This window comes from Rhinatrema bivittatum, chromosome 3 (assembly GCF_901001135.1).
Source record: "Rhinatrema bivittatum chromosome 3, aRhiBiv1.1, whole genome shotgun sequence".
Classification (NCBI taxonomy): domain Eukaryota; kingdom Metazoa; phylum Chordata; class Amphibia; order Gymnophiona; family Rhinatrematidae; genus Rhinatrema; species Rhinatrema bivittatum.
Window position 1 is genome coordinate 281,303,220 of NC_042617.1, and position 22,074 is coordinate 281,325,293.

General features: G+C 45.1%; 1 protein-coding gene across 2 annotated transcripts in view; it reads right to left on the reverse strand.

Moving 5' to 3' along the window:
- PTGES3 (prostaglandin E synthase 3) overlaps nucleotides 1-22,074 on the reverse strand; it is a 108,253-nt gene that overhangs the window by 71,897 nt on the left and 14,282 nt on the right. For both annotated transcript variants that reach the window (XM_029594832.1, XM_029594831.1), the window contains exons 2-3: nucleotides 21,790-21,903; nucleotides 10,687-10,756 (exon numbers count right to left, since the gene is read on the reverse strand). In XM_029594832.1, the coding sequence (XP_029450692.1) occupies nucleotides 10,687-10,756; nucleotides 21,790-21,903 (184 nt within the window). The remainder of the gene's footprint in view (nucleotides 1-10,686; nucleotides 10,757-21,789; nucleotides 21,904-22,074) is intronic.

Here is a 22,074-nt window from a genome sequence, read left to right on the forward strand (position 1 = left end):
AGGAATGGACCGGCGTCCCTTCATTGAGCCACTTTAGAGGTGGCGAAGGTATGAGACGCCCCTGCGCGGGCCGGCCTTCTACCACGAAAGGAAGGAGTCCATGACTGGGAGCGCGTAGATGGCTGCCTTGTAGCAAAGGAGGAGCCCCTCCCCGATCGAAAACGTCGCTGCCCGCGAAATCGTCCGCGAAAAGTACCCGAAGGGCGAAAAAAATCTAGGCCTGTCCTCTGGTAACTTGAACACCTTATTCTCCCCCAAAGACCGGATAAGGTCTTCTAACTCTGTGCCAAATAACAGTTTTCCCCGAAAGGGAAAGGAACAGAGTTGGGCCTTGGAGGAAGAATCTGCTGCCCAGTGACGCAGCCAGAGTAACCTCCGAGCCGACACTGCCGAAGACATAGACCGGGCCGAAGTGCGGAGGAGGTCATAGAAGGCATCTGCGGCGTAAGCCACCGCAGATTCTATGCGGTTTTGCCTGCTCTGCTTCATCCGGAGGCAGATCCTGAGATGTCAACATCTGTTGTACCCAGCGAAGGGTAGCCCTTTGTACCATGCAACTGCAAACTGCCGCCCGTACTCCCAAGGCTGACACCTCAAAGATGCGTTTAAGCAACGTCTCCAACTTCCGATCTTGAAGCTCCCTAAGGGCCGTACCCCCTGTTACGGGAATGGTGGTATGTTTTGCCATGGCAGTGACCGCCGAATCCACCCCTGGCACCCTAAGGAGCTCCAAGGATTCAGTAGGGAGAGGGTAAAGCTTATCCATAGCCCGGCTGACTCTAAGAGTTGCCTCCGGATTATCCCATTCCCGGGACACAAGCTGAAACAGTTTATTGTGAAAAGGAAAAGCATGCGCGGGAGTGCGGAGCCCATCCAATTCAAAATCCCCTGGCTGGGCATTTGAGTCTATCTGGGGTATTGGAATCTTTAGTTCCCTAAGGACATGAGTAATCAACGGATCCAATTCCTCCTTATGAAATAACCGGAGAATCTGAGGATCATCTCCCTCAACCGGGTCAACAGGGTCCATACCCCCCACGTCCGTATCAGGATCCGGAGGGGACGGAGCCTGTGAAAGGGGAACCGGAGCTGCAGGCTGTGGTTTTGGAGGGGGAGCCGGAGAAGCCTGCTGCGGGGGTTTAGGAGGAGCCGGAGCTGGATCTCCCAATCCAAAGAGACCTGTAGAAACTCTTCCCTGTTTAGCTGGGCCAGGATTACCCTGATCCCATTCCGTTTCGGCTTCCATATACGCCTTATGGAGCAAAAGAACAAATTGTGAGGTAAAGGGATGAGGTCTTTTCAAGGAACCTCCTTTTGCTCCCCCAGGTGGCAAATCTGGCCCGCGGGGGCTAAGGTCCGGTGGGGACAGAGGGGGGAGGTCCTCCCCTTCTTCGGAGGAAATCGCGTCGCCATCGAGCTCATTTAAAATGGCCGCCGAATTTTCCAAAATGGCTGCCGCCCCCGGAATCGGCAGCGAGGACTGCCGAGATCTGCCCGACGCTGCCCGTGCACCAGTCCGAGGGGAAGGGGAGCCCCCGGCTGCGGCTGGCCCCCGCGAGGAGCCCTCACCCCCGGGAAGACACCGGGAGCAAAGGCCCTCGCGGGAGAGCCGGCGGCCGTGATCCCCACACGCCGCACAAACAGTTCCTCGGGGCATTTTTTTTTTTTTTTTTTTTAAGAAAATCCAAAAACGGCGCGAACAAGGGCTGGGTGACAAGCCACCCCTTCCGGAGACCACAGTGAGTACAGCAGGCTGGGACCAAATTACCTCTTTTTTTTTTTTTTTTTATTGAGAGCGCTGCCACCGGCAGCTAAGTAAATTACCTCACAAACAATTTATTATTGGAGCCGGTAGGGGGTGTAGTGCACCCGGCTAAACTTTTTCTCCGAGGAATTAAACTTCTCAGGAGTCGGAAAGGGAGAGTGACCGGCCCACCGATTAATTCTCCCCTCCTCTCACTGGGTAGGGCTGAAAGAAACCCCCGGGAAAAGGCTGTAGGGCAGTGCCCTGCCTTGCCTGCTACGGCTCCTATTAGCAATACCAAATTAGCAGTACCTCATTAGGTACAAAATATTACCTTGATCCAGTCACAGGATTTCTCCTATATACTAATCAAACCTGATAGGGAAACCCCTTCACAATTCAATTTACAGGAGATCAGGACCGCAAGGTTATGCTCTCTCATCTGCTGGAGTCAGAAATATACTGAAGGATCGCAGGGGGCGCACCAGGGTATATCAGTGGTGCCTTTTCAGTTTCTCTCTGACTCCATCTGCTGGACGGGAGGCATAACCCCATCTGCTGGACGGGAGGCATAACCCAGCAGTCTGGACTGATCCTGGTACGTACAGGGAACTGGGATTTTCTTGGACTCCATGTCTAAGCGGTGGCCCACTTTCTCCAAAAAATGTGAATAAATAGAACCTCGGGGGGGGGGGGGGGGGGCAATACTGGTTTAGGCGGGATTTCCGCTGGGTCCAATGGATAACCCAGCAAGAAGGATGAGTGGGGAGAGTCTTCCACCGGAGGAGAGGGTTTCTGGGGTTGCTCCCTGGGCAAAGGGCCTGGAATAGGTGAGCTCCCAGGTGACAATGGAGCCTCGGAGGGCTTGTCAGAAGGTGGTTGATGTTCCATTGATGTCAGAAATTGTGTCAAGATCATTGAGATCTGAGATATGGCTTGAGAGGCCAAGCCCGATGTAGGGGGCGGCCTCAGTTGTGACGGGAGGCCCGCTGGAGGTAGTGCTGCCAGGAGAATGTCACTATCCAGCCCCCCTGGGTTGAGTGGTCAATTGGTGGGCATCTGATCTTCTCGTAGAGCGGATCCTGAAGACTGGATCCCCTGCGGCGGTGTGATGTCGTGGAGAAACCTGAAAAAAAATTTCTGAAGAGGCTGAGGAACTTCCAGAGATTCTTGGAGGAGATGGACCATCATCTAAATCCACAATGAGTAGGGGAGAAGGTTCCCTTGGCCTTTTATGACCAGTAGAGTGCCTTTTAGGAGGTTTGGCAATAGGCTGCGTCTGTGTCAAAGGCACTGCGTCGGGCTGCATCGGAGAGGGCTGTGATGGAGTCAGCAGTGCGTCGATGGAACACAACTTTGATGCAATTTCTTCTGTGCGTTGGAGTGCCTATGCTCATTCGGTGCGATTTTTTTTTTTTTTTTTTTTTTTTTTTTTTTTTTTTTTTAGAGGCGACAGGGCGTCGATATTTTTTTTTAGGTGCATCAGTGCTTCGACGTGGTGTGCGGCTGCAGCGCCAGCAGCACATGTCCCGCACCATGCGTCAATCCCGATCGAGCCTGTTTCAGCGCTGATGTGATGGACTGCGGGGGGGCCCTGCATAAGTGGCCCTACAATGGGAGGGGGCCTTAGGTTTTTGATGTGGTCCCGGAGAAGATCTGGCGCAAACTTCAGAGGGGGCATAAGAGCCAGATGGTTCTTCTCTGAGCTATACGGGCAGCTTTCTGCCGCTGTGCCCGTGGGGACATGCGTCCGCAGTCCCTGCAACTTGCCTGATCATGGCTGGGACCCAAAACAGATGTAAAGCAAAATTGCTTACCTTGTAATAGGTGTTATCCTAGGACAGCAGGATGTAGTCCTCACATATGGGTGACGTCAGTGACGGAGCCCCAACGCGGGAAAAACTTCTGTCAAAGTTTCTAGAAAGCTTTGACTGGCAGCCTGAGGCTACTGAGCATGCCCGGCATGCCATGATATTCTCTGCCACAGGGGTCTCCCTCCAGTCTCGTATGTAGCAATAAGCTTTTAGCAAAAATTAAAAATAATAAAAGGCATAAGACCCAACTCTGCGGGGTGGCGGGTGGGTTTCATGAGGACTACATCCTGCTGTCCTGGGATAACACCTATTACAAGGTAAGCAATTTTGCTTTATCCCAGGACAAGCAGGATGCTAGTCCTCACATATGGGTGATTAGCAAGCCAGAGGCGGATTCATTGTGTAGCAAAGCAACAGTGAAGTATTGTTTTTGAAATGAATCAGCCGAAGATTACAGCAGGTTGGATGTAGAAGGAGTTGGGATTACACTGGAAACAAGTTCTTTAAGACAGATTGTCCATAGGCTGAATCTTGTCGTCCTTCCTTGTCTAAACAGTAATGAGCTGCAAAGGTGTGAAGGGAACTCCATGTTGCTGCTTTATATATGTCAATGATTGGCACTGAACAATAGTGTGCTACCGAGGTTGACATTGCTCTTACTGAATGTGCCTTTACTCGCCCTTGGAGAGGAAGGCCTGCTTTTTCATAGCAAAACTGTATGCAATCTGCCAACCAGTTGGATAGAATATGTTTACCCACTGCTTTACCCGGTTTGTTTGGGTCATAAGAGAAACAGTTGATTGGATTTCCTGTGGACTGCAGTGCGGTTTAAGTAAAAAAAAAAAAAGATAGTGCACGTTTACAGTCCAGGGTATGTAAGGCCTGTTCTCCTTGGTGAGCATGGGGCCTTGGGAAGAATGTGGGTAAAACTATGGATTGGTTTAAGTGGAATTCCTTAACTACCTTGGGAAGGAATTTTGGATGTGTACGGAGAACCACTCTGTCATGTAGGAACTTTGTATAAGGTTCATATATGACAAGTGCTTGTAGCTCACTAACCCTCCTAGCTGATGTAATGGCTATGAGGAAGATAGTTTTCCATGTGAGAAATTTAAGATCACAGGAATCTATGGGTTCGAAAGGAGAACGCATGAGTCGTGTTAAGACCAGATTCAGGTCCCATTGTGTGACTGGTGGCCGAATTGGTGGCTTAAGTTGAGTTAAACCTCTCATAAATCTACTGATGAGAGGTTGTGTGGATATAGGTGCATCTGCCATCTTATTATGGTAAGCCGAGATGGCACTTAAATGCACTCTTACAGATGAAGTCTGCAGACCAGAGTCTGACAGGTGACAAATAGTCTAGTAGAGAGGAGGTGGAGCAGGAAAAAGGGTCAATATTGCTTTGCCTGCACCACAAAGTAAACCTTTTCCATTTTGACGAATAATTTTTCAGAGTTGAAGGTTTACGTGAAACTATAAGCACTTGAGATACTTTTGTTGAAAGGTTTAGTGGTTTTAAAATTAAGCTTTCAACATCCATGCTGTCAGGGAGAGGGATTGAAGGTTGGGATGGCGCAACCGACCCTGATCCTGAGTAATTAGAGTGGGAGCTACTCCCAGGTGAATTGGATCGCTGATCGAGAGGTCTAGAAGTGTGGGAAACCAGACTTGTCTAGGCCAATACGGGGCTATGAGTATCATGGAGCCTTTGTCCTGCTGTAGCTTCACTAGAGTTTTGGTTATGAGCGATATCTGAGGATACGCGTATAGTAGGCCTGAGTTCCAAGGGCGAGCAAAGGCGTCCTTGGCTGGCTGATTGTTCTATTTGTGTAGTGAACAGAAAATGTCCACTTTGTGATTCAGACGTGATGCAAAGAGGTCTATTGGCGGCTGGCCCCAACGCTGAAAGATCCTGGTCGCTACTGAGGGATCCAGAAACCACTCGTGTGGTTGGAATAGACAACTGAGTTGATCTGCTACTGTGTTGTGTATGCCTGGCAAATAAGTTGCCCGAACACACACTGAGTGTGTTAGGGCCCAGCCCCAAATCTGTGCAGCTTCTTGACAAAGGAGATACGAGCCCATACCTCCCTGTTTGTTGATGTACCACATGGCTACTGTGTTGTCCATTTGGATCAAAACAGTCTTGTTGGAAAGGCAGTCTTTGAAGGCATGTAGTGCATAGCGTATAGCTCGAAGCTCGAGAAAATTGATTTGAAAGGTTGCTTCGAGTTTCGTCCAAGTACCCTGGGTGTGGAGATTTTCTATGTGAGCTCCCCAACCCAAGGTGGATGCATCTGTAGTTAAAGTTATTTGTGGAACTGTTTGCTGGAAGGTTTGGCCCTTGCGCAAATTGTCCTTGTTTATCCACCAAAGCAGAGATGAGCGTAGCTTGGGTGTGATCTGAATTAGAGCATGAAGTGGTTGAATGGCTTGGATCCATTGAGATTTTAAAGTCCATTGAGTGATTTGCATGGCTAGTCTTGCTAGAGGAGTAACATGAACTGTGGAGGGCATGTGGCCTAATAAGGTTAGAAGCTGACGAGCTGTAGCTGTGGTTCTTGAAGAAATCAAGTTCGCCAGGCAAGAAAGTGTTTCTGCGTGATCCTTGGGAAGAAATGCTTTTGCGAGGATGGTATTTAAGTCTGCTCCTATGAATTGAAGGAGCTGGGATGAAGTCAGATGGGATTTTTGATAATTGATGAGAAATCCCATGTTGTGAAGGAGAGTAATTGTGTACTTCAAAGAAGTTAGAGTTCCTTCTTGAGACTGACTTTTGATGAGCCAGTCGTCGAGATACGGAAAAACATGGACACCTTGTTTGTGCAAGTGTGCTGATATTATTGCCATGCATTTGGTGAACACTCTGGGGGCAGAGGCGAGGCCGAATGGCAGAACTCTGTACTGGAAATGCTGATGGCCTACTATGAAGCGTAGGTACTTGCGATGAGGATGAAAAATTGGAATGTGAGCGTAAGCATCTTGAAGATCCAGAGAACAAAGCCAATCCCCTTTTTGAAGAAGTGGAAGCATGGTTCCTAATGAAACCATTCTGAACTTTTCCTTCTTTACAAATTTGTTGAGATTTCTGAGGACTAGGATAGGCCGAAGACCTCCTGTTTTCTTTGGAATGAGGAAATACCGGGAATAGAAGCCTCTGCCCTGCTGAGTCCAGAGGACCTGCTCGATGGCTCTGGATGTCAGAAGGGTGGATAATTCTATTTGAAGTTGATGAATGTGATTTTTGTCGAGGTGAGAATTGCTTGGTGGAAATTCTGTAGGGGTTGAAACTAAGTTTAGTTGGTATCCTCGACGTATAATGGAGAGGACCCACTGGTCTGATGTTATTGTTGTCCAATTGATGTAGAATTTGGACAATCTGCCTCCTACCGGAATGTTTGAGTGAGGATTGATATGAAGGCCTTGTTCTCTGGGTACACTTTCAAAAACCGGTAGTAGGGCCAGTTTGTGAAGGTGGTGGTGCTCTTGCCGCTCTTTGCCGAGGTCTCTGCTGAGACCTAGGCTGTCGTGGTCTAGAGGCAGGGGGATCGTACCTTCTCTGCCTACAGAAAGGACGTCTGGATTCTCTTCGTGGAGGTCGTCTCATGGTATGCGTAGCAGATTCATGGGGCAATGCGGAGAGTTGACGTAACGTTTCCGTATGATCACGGAGCTGAGAAACTGCGTCCTGCACCTTGGACCCAAATAGATTGTCACCAAGGCAGGGTAAATCTACTAGCTTGTCTTGGACTTCTGGGCGTACATCAGAAGCCTTAAGCCAGGCCCAGCATCTTGTAGCTATGCCAGATGCAGCTACTCGGGAAGCTGTGTCATAACTGTCATAGGCCGCTCTCACCTCGTGCTCTCCTGCATCTAATCCCTTGCCAATTATAGCAGATGCAGCTTCCTGATACTGAGTGGGCAGTGAAGGGATAAAATCTTCCATCTGTTTCCAGAGGTTCCTCTGGTACTGTGTCATGTACAAATGGTATGCTGAGATCTTTGAGTTCAGCATTGCTCCCTGGAAGGATTTTGCGGCCTAGCTGGTCTAGAAATCTGTTATCTTTTCCAGGAGGGGCCGAAGAATGGATTCTTGTCCTTCTGGATCTTTTTTGTGCCGACTACCACTACAGAGTGGTGGGGTAGTTGAGTTTTCTGATAACCAGCAGTCGGCTGTACCAGATATGTTGATTCTATCCTCTTATTAACTGCAGGAATGGTACATGGGTGTTCCCAGAGCCTTTGTTGCAGTTGGAGAATGTCATGAACTGGAATGGCCATAGTGTGTTTCGGCGGGTCCACGAATTGAAGGACCTCTAAGGTCTGCTGCCGTACATCCTGTTCAGTCTGTATCTGAAAAGGGATAGAATCTGCCATTTCTTGGACAAAAAGTGGAAAAGACAGATCCTCTGGCGGTGATTGTTTTGCAGCAGGGGGTGGAGATGGGTTTGACATGAAGTCCTGCGAGGAGGGATCTGAATCTGTGTCAGACCAGGTGTCATATTGAGGTATCTGTTGTGGAGGTACAACCTTGGGAAGAGGAACTACTCCAGAGGGTCCTGGAATGGGTTCGTCCTGTGAAGAATCCTCCACTTGTTGTTCTTCTGGACCACATGGTAAAGAGGATATCAAATCCTGATACCTCTTAGTCGAGATGTCATGCAATTGCTTCTCTTGTGAAGATGGAAGTTTAGGTTGTTGAGGCATCGACAATTTTTGTTTAATCGATGACTTAAACCTCGATTTCTTATGCAGTGATATAGAAGGTGCCGTTGTATAGAGTGACATCGACTGTGACGTCGATGGAATGGTCGATTCCGGATGAGAAATGGGAGTCGAGAAAATCGGCCTCGATGACAAAGAAAAAGTTGGCATCGATGGTATGACGGCAGGCATAGAGAACGATGGATGCGGCATCGCTGAAGTCATCGAGGGCTGCAGTGGCATCGGTATCGATGTATCCTTCGATGCCGATGACATGCTCGAAAGTCTCCGTTGAGGTAACCGGAGATATCGGCAGTAGCAGCCTCGGCACAGCCGCCGGCATAGACTATGTCGGCATCGGCGTTCCTGCCGGCATCGACAATACAGTCGGCATCGGCGATGACGCCAGCAGTTTTTGGATGGCATCCATAACTAGTTTTTGGATTAGATCAGTTAAGTCCGGTGCGGCGGAGACAGGTACCGATGCCGATATCGATGACGGTGCAGTAATCGAGGTTGGCACCGTATCAGCGATTTTTTTACTCTTTGCCGTCGGTTCTGTCGATGACGGAACAGATGAAGATTCCGAAGGTCGACGATGTCAATGCTTGTGTTTTATTCTGGGTTCAATCACTGACCTTGTCGATGACAGATTGGGGGGGGGGGGGGGGGGGGGGGGGGGGGGGGGGGGGGAGGGAGGTCGGTGAAGTGGCATCCCCGGAACCTTCGATATGTTTCTTCTTTAGGAGAAGCTTTTTAGTTCCACCCACCGAGGTGGATTTCGATGTCGATGGTGAGAGGACTAGCTGAAAAATACTAGCCATTTTTTCACGTCTAAGCTTTCGACCCTTTGGGGTCATTTCTTGGCATTGAGGGCATGAAGCGATGTCATGCTTCTCCCCCAAACAGATCACGCATTCTAGATGCGGATCTGTAACAGACATGGTCCGGTTACAAGAAGGGCATTTCTTGAACCCGGAGGCCATGTTGGAATAGACGGCCGTCGATGAAAGTATTCGAAAAAAAGTTTCCAATTTGAAAAAATGGAATGTTATTCCTGTCACCGTCCGGTGGGAAATGAAAAGTGAGACCTGATGTGGGAGAAAATTGAAATTTTTGAGTCAAAAAATGTGAGGGAATCTCACAGGGCTCCGGTAACCGCGATGCTTATGACAGCGCGGAAAAACGAAGACTGAAGTGAGACCCCTGTGGCAGAGAATATCATGGCATGCTGGGCATGCTCAGTAGCCTCAGGCTGCCAGTCAAAGCTTTCTAGAAACTTTGACAGAAGTTTTTCCCGCGTTGGGGCTCTGTCACTGACGTCACCCATATGTGAGGACTAGCATCCTGCTTGTTCTGGGATAACAGCGTTCGTGCCCATCTGTGACAGACATGATTTTACCACATGCATAGAACTTAAAGCCTGGCGGATGAGGCATCTTAAGTCTGTTTAACTTTTCCTATAGTAAGCTGATGTTTTTTTTCCTTTTTTCTGTTAAAATCACTTTTTTTCTCAAAGAGCAGCTCCACGTACATTTAGTTGTGCGGAAAAAAACAGACTGAGGAGACTCAGGGAAACGCGGGAAGATACAAGAAGGAACACCTCACTAAAAGACTTTAGTGATCTTTGAGAACTCCGCCACCTAGTGGCACGGAGGACATACCCAGACAACATGGCTGATTCATGCTGCTTATCTACAGGAAAAAAAAATCATGCATGTGAAAGACAAAAAAGGAACTGAGGGGAGACACAGCAGTATGGAAGCTATTGTATACAGGCAGTAAAAGGCTTTAAGGCCTTTCTAGAAAACTCTGGAAGAAGTCATCCATTTGATGTCATGATGAAGTGCTTTGTCTTCAGAGAAAATGTTAAGAATAAACCCTGAAAATATTAAAATTAATATTTGCTTTTTTTTTATAATACTTCCTACTTTGAATAAGGCAGGACAATAAAGTGGTCTATTTGTCAAGAAGAGTTCAATCATACTGGTGAGAACCCAAAAAAAAAAAAAAGACCGTAAGTTCAAAAATGTTTAATAAAAACTTAGCAAATACTGCAGAACCTAAACAGTGGTATAAGAATATTTTTTTGGCAGGTGACACAGCAGAGAATTCTCAGTTTTTATCTAACAGAACTGCTGAAGAATGTATTAGTTGGGCATGGTAGAAAAAGCAAAACTGAGGGAAGCTGCCTTACCAGGGTGGGAACTGTTATACATGAGTAGAGAAGGCTCTGGAAAATTTTTCTGGTGCAAGAGATGAATGTGACTCACTTGCGGGAATGGTGAACCTGCTTGTCTTCAGAAATTTACAATAACTTCATCTTGTCTGTGTCTCTTGAATGAATTATAAGTACTACGGAGCAGAACGGTTTGTACATTACAAAAATAAGCATTAGTAGTAGTAAATAAAACTGCTTACGTTTGGATCAATAGACTGAAAGAGTTCAATTTCATTTAAATGTTTAAGATTATCGCTTCCTCCAAGACAACTATAAAAAAAAAAATAAAAAAGTTAATTGCTTATTTCAAATCAGTAACATTTCAGAATCCCAATCAGGAAAGTTTATCCTAAACCACACAGCTCTTCAAGACATTATAATCCTAAACTCCTTCCTTTTCAGAAAAGTACCAGACTAGAAAAGGAACGGCAATTACATACCTGCAAATACAAATAGTATGCTCTAAATAATTAAGCAAAAGTTACTTATCTGCAACAGATGTTGTGTGGACACTAGGACAAACCAGCCATGCAAATGGATAAAGTCACCTGCAGCATAGACATGGAATGCACTCTCTAGAGCTCAGAAAGACCCCGAGTCTAAGCATGTGTGAGTAATTTCATGCAGCTACTGCTGCCATGCAAGCCTCCCCAGATCCTTCACTAGTGAAGCTTTAACTGTATAGGAAGGAGGGATTGGGTGGCTGGTTTGTTCTACTGTCCGCAGAACACACATTACAGGTGCTTTCTATGTTGACAAGCAAGACAATTCCAGCCACACTGGAACTCTGAAGCTGAGGGATGCAAGGAAATATCTGAATTTTTGCTGGATACACAGTAATTTCAAAGAAGGGAGAGTTGATTCTCTATTTTATTAAAATTACTTAGCCAAAAGTATCATTGCAAGAGTCTTCAAGACAGTGCTTTAAAAAAAAAAATAAATAAAATAAAAGAGTATATCTAGATAACCATAGCTGTAGAACACATATCAGCTACTGAGGCTCGCACACTATGGCAGCTGACCATGCCCACGGGGGGGGGGGGGGGGGGGGGGCGGGCAAGAGTCCCGTGAGGGACCACAGTGTCAGGCTAAACTCCGAACACAGATTTGAATCTTTTATTAAACAGTATTTGGAACCACCAGAGGTGGCAGTAGTGAGTAGTAGTTGTAGAGCCCGGCTGGGCGGGTCTCATAGAACGCTGGAACGGTTCCTCTGTAAGCAGTGCTGTAGTGGAAAGAGACAGTTATGAGCACACAATAGAATTAGCATTCAGAGTCCCAAGTAGAATAGGAGAGCTCCAAGACAGGGAGAGCAGGCCCTCGAGGAGCGAGGGCCTGATCCCTTAGAGCAGAGAGACTCTTGTAGCGTTGTACTCACTAGCAATAGCCAAGATTTCACTAGACGAGAGGTCTGGCACTGGAGCAGAGGGCAGGCCCTCGAGGAGAGAGTACCTGATTCCGGCGAAGCGGTACTGTAGAGATGTTTTTTGTACTCACAGATGACTGTAGTTAGTTCTTCCAAGTAGAAGGCAGAAGTTGCAGGCAGTGACACAGGGAACATGGGCCCTCGAGGAGCGAGTACCAGTTTCCTGATAGCACATGAAAGGAGCAGAGAGGCCCCTGAGGAGCGGGTACTCCATTAGTGACTCCGAAGGGTAGTAAGAGTTCCAGTAGAGCTGAAGTGGCAGAGTAGCTTAGGAATAGAGAGCGAATCCCATCCGTATAGTTCCGGTTGCTAACTCAATGAGCTAGCAAATGCAGTAGGCAGATATACCCTGAGGTCGTGACGTCAGAACAGGGAGACGCCCCTGAGGTTCGCGCCAACCTGGAAATAAAGATGAGGGGGGCGTGCATGCGTGCGCCCTAGAGGTACCTTGAAGGAGCATGGTGGGAGGCAGCACCAAAGCCTGTCCGGGGACACCGGAGACATCGGCAAACAGACACCGCGACAGCCATCAGTCCAAGGTGAGCGGGAGGAGCCGCAAGTAGAGAGAGGTAGGCGGGGCGAAGCCGAAGACCAACGGACGCAACAGGAGCAAGAGCTAGTCTTTGCAGCTATGGAACCCAAATCTGATGCAGCCAAAATAGTTGCAGTATCATCTCTTTATCCTTCCTTAACTTGAAGATAGTCTTGATATAAGAGGAAGAGAAGGAAATGCATAGAGATGTTTGTTCTCTGGAATGATAAAGATATCTGGTGTTAGGGCATTTGGAGCTGGTATTTTTGAGTATTACTGGGGAAGCTTGTGGTTTGATTAAGCTGTGAAGATGTCCACCTTTGGTGTTCTCCAATGCTAGGAAAGAGTGCAGTCAATTCATGAGATTAGTGGATGGCAGAGGAGTTTGTCAGGGTATTGAGCTTTCTTGGGCAATATATAGCTTTCAAATATATCTTCCTTTTTGTTGCTCAATTACATATCTTGCATCCTTCCGTGCACAGGATGGCAGATCCCATGCCTCCCTGGTTAAGTAATGCACGGCTACTTGATTGTCCAACCATATTTGAACTATGGTTCCCTTCAGCCACCTCTGGAAGACAAGCAGAGATTTGAGTATTGCTCTCAGCCTTAAAAGGTTTATGTGGCAATGTTTCTCTTGAATAGTTTGCCTTGCAAGCAAGTCACATTGTTTTGGGAACCCATCTTGTGTAGAAACATCTGTTAATTTCAGTTGTGTTAGCAAAAGATGAAAATTGTCACCACAGAGAAGATTCAAAATGTTGGGTCCACCAATATAGGGACCAGGTGAGCAGCTTGATTATCTTTATTCTGAAAGCCAATGGTTGAGTATGCAGACTCCAACAAAATCTCAAACACCACTGGTCTTCTCATGTATAAATGAGCAAGTGGAACGACAGTGGCTGCCATGTGGCCTAACATTCTCATTAAAGGCTGTCAGTGATGGCTGTCTGGACAACTTGGGAATTAAATTCTTCAACCTTTGAAGAAGAAAATTTTCGTTGCTTTCAGTGTTTAGGTAAGCTCCTATGAATTCCAACTAACATGTTGCAGTTGAAAGAGTTATGGAAGTTCGCTAGGAATTTCAACTAGAGACGGGTATGAAGCAAATAGGATGTGGTTTGTTCTGGTCCTATTGAGGATAGAAACAAAGAAATGTGACAGCAAAAAAAAAAAAAAGACCATATGGCCTGCCTAGCTTGCTCATCTACACAAATAACTATTCAGCTTTATAATCTCAACCAATTCCTCAGATTCTCTGTGTTAATTCAGATATTGTTCAATGCATCCGCTACCCACTCCATAAAGAAATATTTTAGATTACTCCTATGTCTAACCCCTTTCACCCTCATTTCATGACCGAAAGCCTCCTTTCCTTTGACAGATGCCCTCCTCATGTGCACAGAAATTTAGAAACCTCCAGGATTTCCATATCCCCCCTATCCTGCCTTTCTTGAAGGATATGCATGTTTAGATCTTTAAGTCTGTCACCATATGTTTTACAGCAAAATGCACTGACCATTTTAGTAGCCGCTGGAAAGACTCCATCCTGTTTATATCATTTGGAAGATTTCCAAAAGTGTACATGGCACTTCAAAGGAGGTCTCTTCTGGAATTTATATGGAGCAATATCACCATCTTTTCTTTTCCCAGTGCAGCCAAGCATCCCCTGGCTCTTGCTGTCGCCTTAACCACCTGTCTCTGACCACCTTAGATCATCAGATAACCATCACATATATTGAGCTGAATCTGCTCAATATTATCCAGTCATCAAGGTATGGAAAGATTAATATCGTGCTTTTCCTGAGATGTGCAGCTACTACTGTCAGGCACTTAGTGAATCCTCAGAGCTGCTGACGGGCCAAAGAATAGGGCTAGATTCCAATAGTGCTCTTTGCTTACTACAAACTGCAGGTACCTCATCCGATTCTTGTGAATAGCTATGTGCATGAAAGCATCCTTTAAAATCTAGGTTTGTCGTCAGCCAATACCCAACTTCTAGATGTGGGAGAATGGTACCAAGGGAGCTCATCTTGAATTTCTTTTTGAGGAATCTGTTTAGATTCTGTAGATCAGAATTGGACTTCCTGACTTTTTTTGGAATCAGAAAGTTATCTGGAACAGAATGTTTACCTTCCTGATATTGGGACTGGTTCTAACCCATGTACTGCCAGAGAGGAAAGTTTTCTTTTAGTATTAGAACCTTATCTAGAGGCAGTAGACCATATGGAGGATTGAGGTGGTAATTCCAGAAAATTTAGGCAATAACCTTCTTGAATTAACTTTGGAATCCAAAGGTCTGGTGTGATGAGTAACCCCCATTGTGAAAATGCTACAATCTTGCCCCTAAATAAAGTGGCCATCACTTTGATATCAAAATTGAGGGCATGTGCTTTGTGTGGGTAGATCTTTGAGTCTTGTCCCTGGGACGAGGAATTTGTTGTTGCTGATATGGGTAAGGCTGATATCTTCCATGATGGTAATGCTGTTTTCTGAAAGGTTGTTGGAATTTATTTTGTGAAGCCTGACAGCAGCTACTATAGAAGGTTTACAGAGTAGAACTGATCTTTAGTATCTACAGCTTTTTTTTTTTTTTATACCATCACCAAAAAGATTCTCTCCTGTGCATGGGCATCAGCTAATTTATCATATATATCTTCTCTTAGGCCTGATACTTTTAGCCATGTGAATTTTCTAGATCCTATTGCTAACTACCTGGATGATATATCAAAGACATAACAGATTGACTTAAATGTTTTATATGGTCTTCTGCATCAATGTGTGGTAGAAATCTCAAATCTCTGTTGACAGTTGATGTGTTTCATTATCTGTAAAATATCATGTAAATATCAAACCATATGAAACTGGTGTGCTGAAATCCAACTGAAGCATTGCTAACTGGAACATCTTTTCAACTGCAGTGTCCAATAATTATGCATCTTTACCCGGAGGTACACTGGAATATATTTTAGTTTTATTTGCTTTCTTTAAGGCTACTGCCACAACTACCAAGTCATAAGGGAGTTATGTTTTCCTATGTCCTGAACATTGCTGGACTTGATATCTTAAGTCTATTTTCTTATTTACTGGTGACATATTAAGAGGCACTTGCCAGATCTGGTTGAATTTCTTTAAGTGCCTTGTGTACTGAAACAGCCATTGCTTGTTCAGGCAGATGTATAAATTTCAGCATTCCAGGAAACTCCTTTCCTTGGGGAACTTTTCTTCCTCAATCTTTTGAATAAATGCTGGGTAAAAAATGTCATCTGGCAGAGTAGCACTTCCAATGATGGATGAGATAGTAATTCTACAGAACTTTCAAAAGTTTGGAAACTATTTCAAATGATGAAATTGTTTCTTCCTCATAATCCACAATGAGCACTGAACTTTGGAAGATAGACCTCTGTCCTTAGCAGATAAGCTACCAAAAATCAATCCCTAAAACATGCAATTGTGGCTACCTGAACCTACAAGGAGTTTAGAGCCAAACCTTTACCTAAACCTTTCTACAAGAATTGTAGGCACTGAGGCCTACTTTTCCAGTACCTTAGCAGCGTACCAATCCTCAAAGTTAATGCAGTGCATGTGAGAGTCTGGCCTAAGGAAGTAGACCTCTTTCTAGAAGAGTTTATCACTTTTGAGAATATCCCTTCTTAATTAGCCAAGCCCTCTCAAGAGCCATGCTGCAGGACAAAAACCAACATGGATCTTCGTGTACCACTGGACCCTGCACAGGAAAGCCCTTGCTCTAGGGTAATCAATGGATTCTCTTCTACCATCCTGACTAGATCTGCATACCAAGGACGCCATGGCAATTGGGAGCCACCAGGATTATCAGACCCTCATGCCTGGAAATCTTTTGAATGACCCTGCTCAACAGAGTCTATGGAGGAAACACAAAGCAGACCCTCCTGAGAGGGTACCTCAACAAGGGCATCTAATCTTAATGACCTTTTCTTCTGCTGAAAAACCTTTTCACGTTTGCTGGACACCATGAGTGGCTTCCCCCTCCCCCACCCATCAGGCTTCTTGAGAGAAGGCCCTTTGTGACAAAAGCCCATTTCCCAGGGTCCAGAAAATTGCAGCTGGGGAAATCATCTTGAATATTGCTATATGTAACACCGAAATGGCCTACATATGTTTCTACCCAATCCAAGAGAGGAGCTGCTTCAGCTAAAACCAAAGGGTTCTTGGTCTCCTTGAGATGGTAAGTACCCGCTTCGGCGGCATTCCCATAGAGTTGTGTTCTCCCATTCGGACCGTGGTTCGAAAAGTTCTGGGTCATGTGCCTTTTAGAACTGTATTAGTGTCACATATCGCTATGTTAGCCACAATATCAGGAGAACCCCTCTATCTTCTTGGGATTGCAGCAGGGCTTCTTCTCTTGTCAGTAACAAGTCCCTGTGCCGACCAATGCTCTGACTCTTGGTTCCCTCCCAACCAAGGTCCAGCTGCATTGGCTGATCTGCTAAACATGAGATTCAGCAACCATTGCCCCATGTACAAGTCCACCTTGAGGCCTGGCCACAGGTCTCAGTGTCTCCTTGTACAGCATACAGAAATGCGGGTACCACTTACCGCTCACACACCTGCAGGAGCCTACATGATATCCTCCATTGGGACACCTCCTGGTCTCCCATCTGGTCAGATATCAGAGCGGCCACCCCACCTTGTACCAAAGTCCCGGTACACTCCCCCAGGCGCTACGAAGTGCAGAGGGGAGAAGGGAGGGGGGTTGGGGAGTTTTAATTGCACTATTCTTTCTTTTAACAGAAAATAGTTACTCTCCGCACATCCTGGACCTGTGGCACTATATGACAAAACTAACTGCTCGTCCCCAAAGGAGGGAAACAAATTGAAGGAAAGCCAATCATACTGCCCTGTTTTCAAGTCAGAAGATGAACCAATGAGCTTCTTCTGATGACCAAGTTCCCTGAGCTACTAGACCTTGACAATGAGCCCTCCAACCTAGTAGACTGGCATCCATCCTTACTGTTACTCAATAGAATCCAAATCAACTAAGTTCTGTCATCAACCATCAATTTAGGATGAGTTTTGTTTGCTCCACAACAGAAAGCTTTGTGTAGTTCTGTGATCGAAGATCCCACCTAGATAACAAGGTTTTCTGTAAGGGGCTCATGTAAGCTCTTGCCCAAGGAACCAAATCTAAGGGTGCTGCCATGGAGCCCGACAGCTTAAGGTATCGCTGCACTGTAGGTCTTATGATACTTATCAAGGCCCACAACTGACTTTGAAGCTTCTGGATCCTCTGCACCATAACCAAACACTACCACTTCTCATGTCAAAAAAAATGCTGCCAGATACTCCAGGGAGTGAAAAGGCTGCAATCTACGTTTTACAAAATTTATCATCCAGCCCAGTTCCTGCAGTAACTGAATCACTCTGGTCACTGCTGTTTCATTTTCCTGCTACAACTTTGCCCGAATTAACCAGTGATCCAGATAATGATGAACCAAAACGCCCTCCTTATGCCATCATCATAACCTTATGAAAGGTTCTTGGAACCATGGCCAAGCCAAAAGGCAGCACCTGAAATAGAAACTGACCGCTCAATATTGCAGAATGAAGATACTTCAGATGCTCTTTTTTGATAGGAATATGGAGATATGCCTACATCAGATCCAAGAATGTTAGGAATTCCCCCTTACTACCAGAATCACAAACCACAAAATTTTCATCCTGAAATGAGGCACCTTTAGGGTCTTGTTGACCTGCTTTAGATCCAGAATAGGCTGAAAAGAAGCCCTCTTTTTCAGAAACCAAAGTAAAATGATACCGACCCTGATTTCATTGAACCAGCACTACCGCTGCTATGCTGAACACACAATCGTGCATTACTTGAACCACTTCCTTTCGTGTCTAATGACAAGGGGAAACCATAAAGGCATCTGAAATTGTATGGATAAACTAAGGCATAGCCATCTCTAATGATTTTTAAGACCCACTGGTCTGAAGTGATCTGAACCCATCTCTGGAAATCTGTGAACTGACCACCTAGCCTCACTTTCAGACTTCCTTCATTGGGAGTTCTGAGATATACCCAAACCTCCATCCTTTCCTCCTCTTAGAAGAGTGAAAAAAAGACTGGAACCTATTAAAGGGTCTGGATCTTTGACTCCCTATATACTGAGCTTGATGTACTTCTCAAGTCCCAGAACAAATTTCTGAATACAATCTGATACAAAGACCTTTTTGCTTATCTTCAGGAAGCTTGGGCACCTTGGACTTGCCCCAAGCCTTTGCCATCTGCAAGCTCCTTGCCAACATTAGTTTCCCTTAAAGGAAAACTTAGATTACCTTTAAAAATCAAATCTGCTGACCAGTTTCGAAGCCACAGCAAACACCCTGCTACTACAAGAGGCCATGCTCCTCGCAGAATTGCATACCAAATCAAGAGAGGCATCTGCCCCCAGTTCCATTTGTGCTGCCTCCTGAAGGACTGACCAGGGGCCCTCCATTGAACAACACTGTGACAAACCTGTCCTTGCCATAATACAGTTACATGTTGCCACACGAACAGCCATACTAAAAGCCTCAATGGCTTGCTTAAATACTGCTTCTTTTTCATATCCTATGAATCCTTGAAAGCAGCACCTCCTATCAGAATAGTAGTCCTTTTAGTAACAGCATATACCAGAGCATCTACTTTAGAGAATCTCAGTACTCCCCTTTCCTGTGACACGTGAAGGTATGTTTTTGCCAGTGCTCATCGCCTTTAAAATTGGTCTTAGGTGAATTCCACTCTAGATCAATTAAATCCTTGACCGACCTGTGCAAAGGAAAGGATTTAGAAAGGCTTCCTTAACTAGGCATAATAGGATTCTTAGAGGAGGGTCCTGAACTTTCAATCTTTTCCTCAGCAATATTAAGAATTTCCAAGGTATGAGAAGACCAGCTAGTTTATACTTGTAAACCCCCCCCCCCCCAAAAAAAAACCAAAACAGCTTAACCATAAACTTTTTTCCTCACCACAGAATACTCCCCTCTCTTCTAATTCACCTTTGGAATCATTGCCTCGCAATCTTAAGATCCATAAGAGAACAATCTGACTTGGAGGACTTTTCATCTCCCCCATCCACATCTTCATTCCTTCTCATACTCTTCCATCCTGTTGCTTAACAAGCAGCACCCTGGAGGGCAGGAACCACTGAAGAGGATCCTGGAGCAGTTCTGTCCCAAACAAAATGTCTGGTGCAAGCACTTCAAATTATTCAGCTGATTGAGGCCAAGCCAAAGAGGAAAGATTTTGAGGTGTGGTAGCTGGCCCTTTAAAATTAACTGCAAATACAGCTCTGGAAGAAATTACTTCAATCTCCTGTACCACAGGAACCAAGAAGACAGTGATTTCCCCAGCCATAGCTCAGACATGACTGCAGCTCCTATCTCCCTGCAGCAAGCATGGCAGGGAGAACAGGTTGGACCATCCACCTTGCAGATGTGGGTCTCCCAGGATGGCAAATGCTGCAGTCATCTTTGATCCATCTCTTCTATGCATCCGCAACTCTGCAATCTTTCCCCCACCAATTGCTGACATGACTCTCAGGCAGAGCACAGCACAGTCTTTTTCCCACACTCTTAAGGAGCAGCCATAACAGCACTTCACCATCAAGAATGGCCCTGATCAGAAGACAATAAATATTCCTGTCTCCTCACCTGAAGAAGTGCTCCTGCTGAAGACCTTCAGCTGCTTTCCTGCTGTGCCACTTTTTTTGGTTAGACCTTTATGGCACAAACCAAGCACTTTCAAATAAAAGTTTGATGCTTTTTTTTTTTTTTTTTTAAGGAGAGTTATTAACTGAGGGGGAAGAGGGAGGGATGGGCATTTTTCCAGGCATAGAATGATTAACTATGTCATGTGTGGCAGAGACACAGAAGACATATCACATAGATCCAGTCTTGACATCTTGTGCATGCATTTAAAATAGAATTTGAAAGTTTTTGGGGTTTTTTTTTTTAATCTGAGCTGGAACTTTTCTCCAACATTGTTTGTGAAGAAACTGAAGAAAATGTTTTTGAAAAAACGAAAAATAAACTAATCAAAAGTAAACCAAAACAGCACAAAAAACTTGCAAGAAGTACAGTGGTAGCTGAAAGCGTGCAAGACATTCTTTTGCTTAGGTGGAAGAAAAAGATTGGGGAGGCTCATGCAGCAGTGGCTGTGCAGGAACACCTTCACATGCTCAGAAATACTTCTACGTTTTTCTGAGTTCTAGGAAAAGTATGTTGTATTTTGGCCCTGTCAAATGACATCACTCACTTGTGTAGCTGGATTCATCTTGCTTGTCCATGGAGAACTACGGTAAACCCCAAAAATGTCACTAAAACACCCTACTAGTAACAGCTCAAGTTTTATTTTCATGATGTGCTGATGCTGTTATATACAGGTAGCTCTCTTCACCTCCCTCCCGCCTCACTACCCATGCACAAACTTGACACCCTCTGACCTCTAGAGTGCTACAGAGAGCAAACACTGCAAGGGTGGATAGCGTAATCTAGTGGTTTGAGCAATAACCTGTAACCTGGGAAACTAGGATTAAAACGGACATTCCTTGAGCAAGTTTATCTCTAGTTGCCTCAGGTACCCACTTAGGCAAAAACTTATATTTGAAAAATATTGCCTTGAGCCAAACTGGTGAGGCAGCCTAAAAATACAAATGTGATTTGTAAAAAAAAAAAAAAAAAAAAAAAAAAAAGTCATAGACAGCAGCCACAATTTTTGTAAGCCAGGGAAAAATGTTCCTTATGATTTACTTGATTTTTTTTGTTCATTTGCTTTCTTTGCCTCTGTTCCAGCCTTCTTTACCTTCCTTTTCCTTCCACCTCTCACCAACTCACTTTGCCACATAACCTTGGCTGGCTGGTCCCTCATTTTTATGATATGGGGGCTTTTTTTTCATTGTGAGGCAAGGGACTGGCATCTTTCTTTCGAGATGTGGCAAAAAGCACCAGGCAGTGGTGCTAATCTTTTCACATTTATGAAAACCAAGGCTGCTCACATTTTTGGTGAGCTTGTGAATGGAATTTTTAAGGGCTGGGCAAGTAATTAACCCTGCTAAATAGTTACTTTAAATTGTTACTAGTAGAATGACTCCAGGTAATGTAGTAATGAATACTGGATGAATATTAAGAATTTATCTTGCACAAACCTATATCCTTTGCCTAAAAAAATAGTAAAGAACCCAAATATCAGAGGCCCTAACAGCTTAGAAACAGGACCCTCAGACTAAAAATACCACAGCCAACTTGTCACATACCAAATATTTTGGGGAATGATTTTACCTATTGACATTTCCAATTTGGGAAAATTCTGCTTTGGCTATTTACCTGAAAGTCAATTTGGATTTTTCAAAATCTATTTTAACGTCTTTGCTGTCTTCAACACAGAACTCAATGAAGACATAGTCCCTTCGGTCATACCACTTTGCAGATGCTGGCTGCCTAAAAACACAACATTAAAAAGAATTAGATTGTACGGATTCCCATCATTTGACATACCACTTTAATCATGCATGGCCTCAAAGAGATTAAAATAAATCTAAACTAGGTTTCAATAGTATTCGATCAACAAACAATACTGGCTGAGCAACTATATATATTTAAAGACAGATT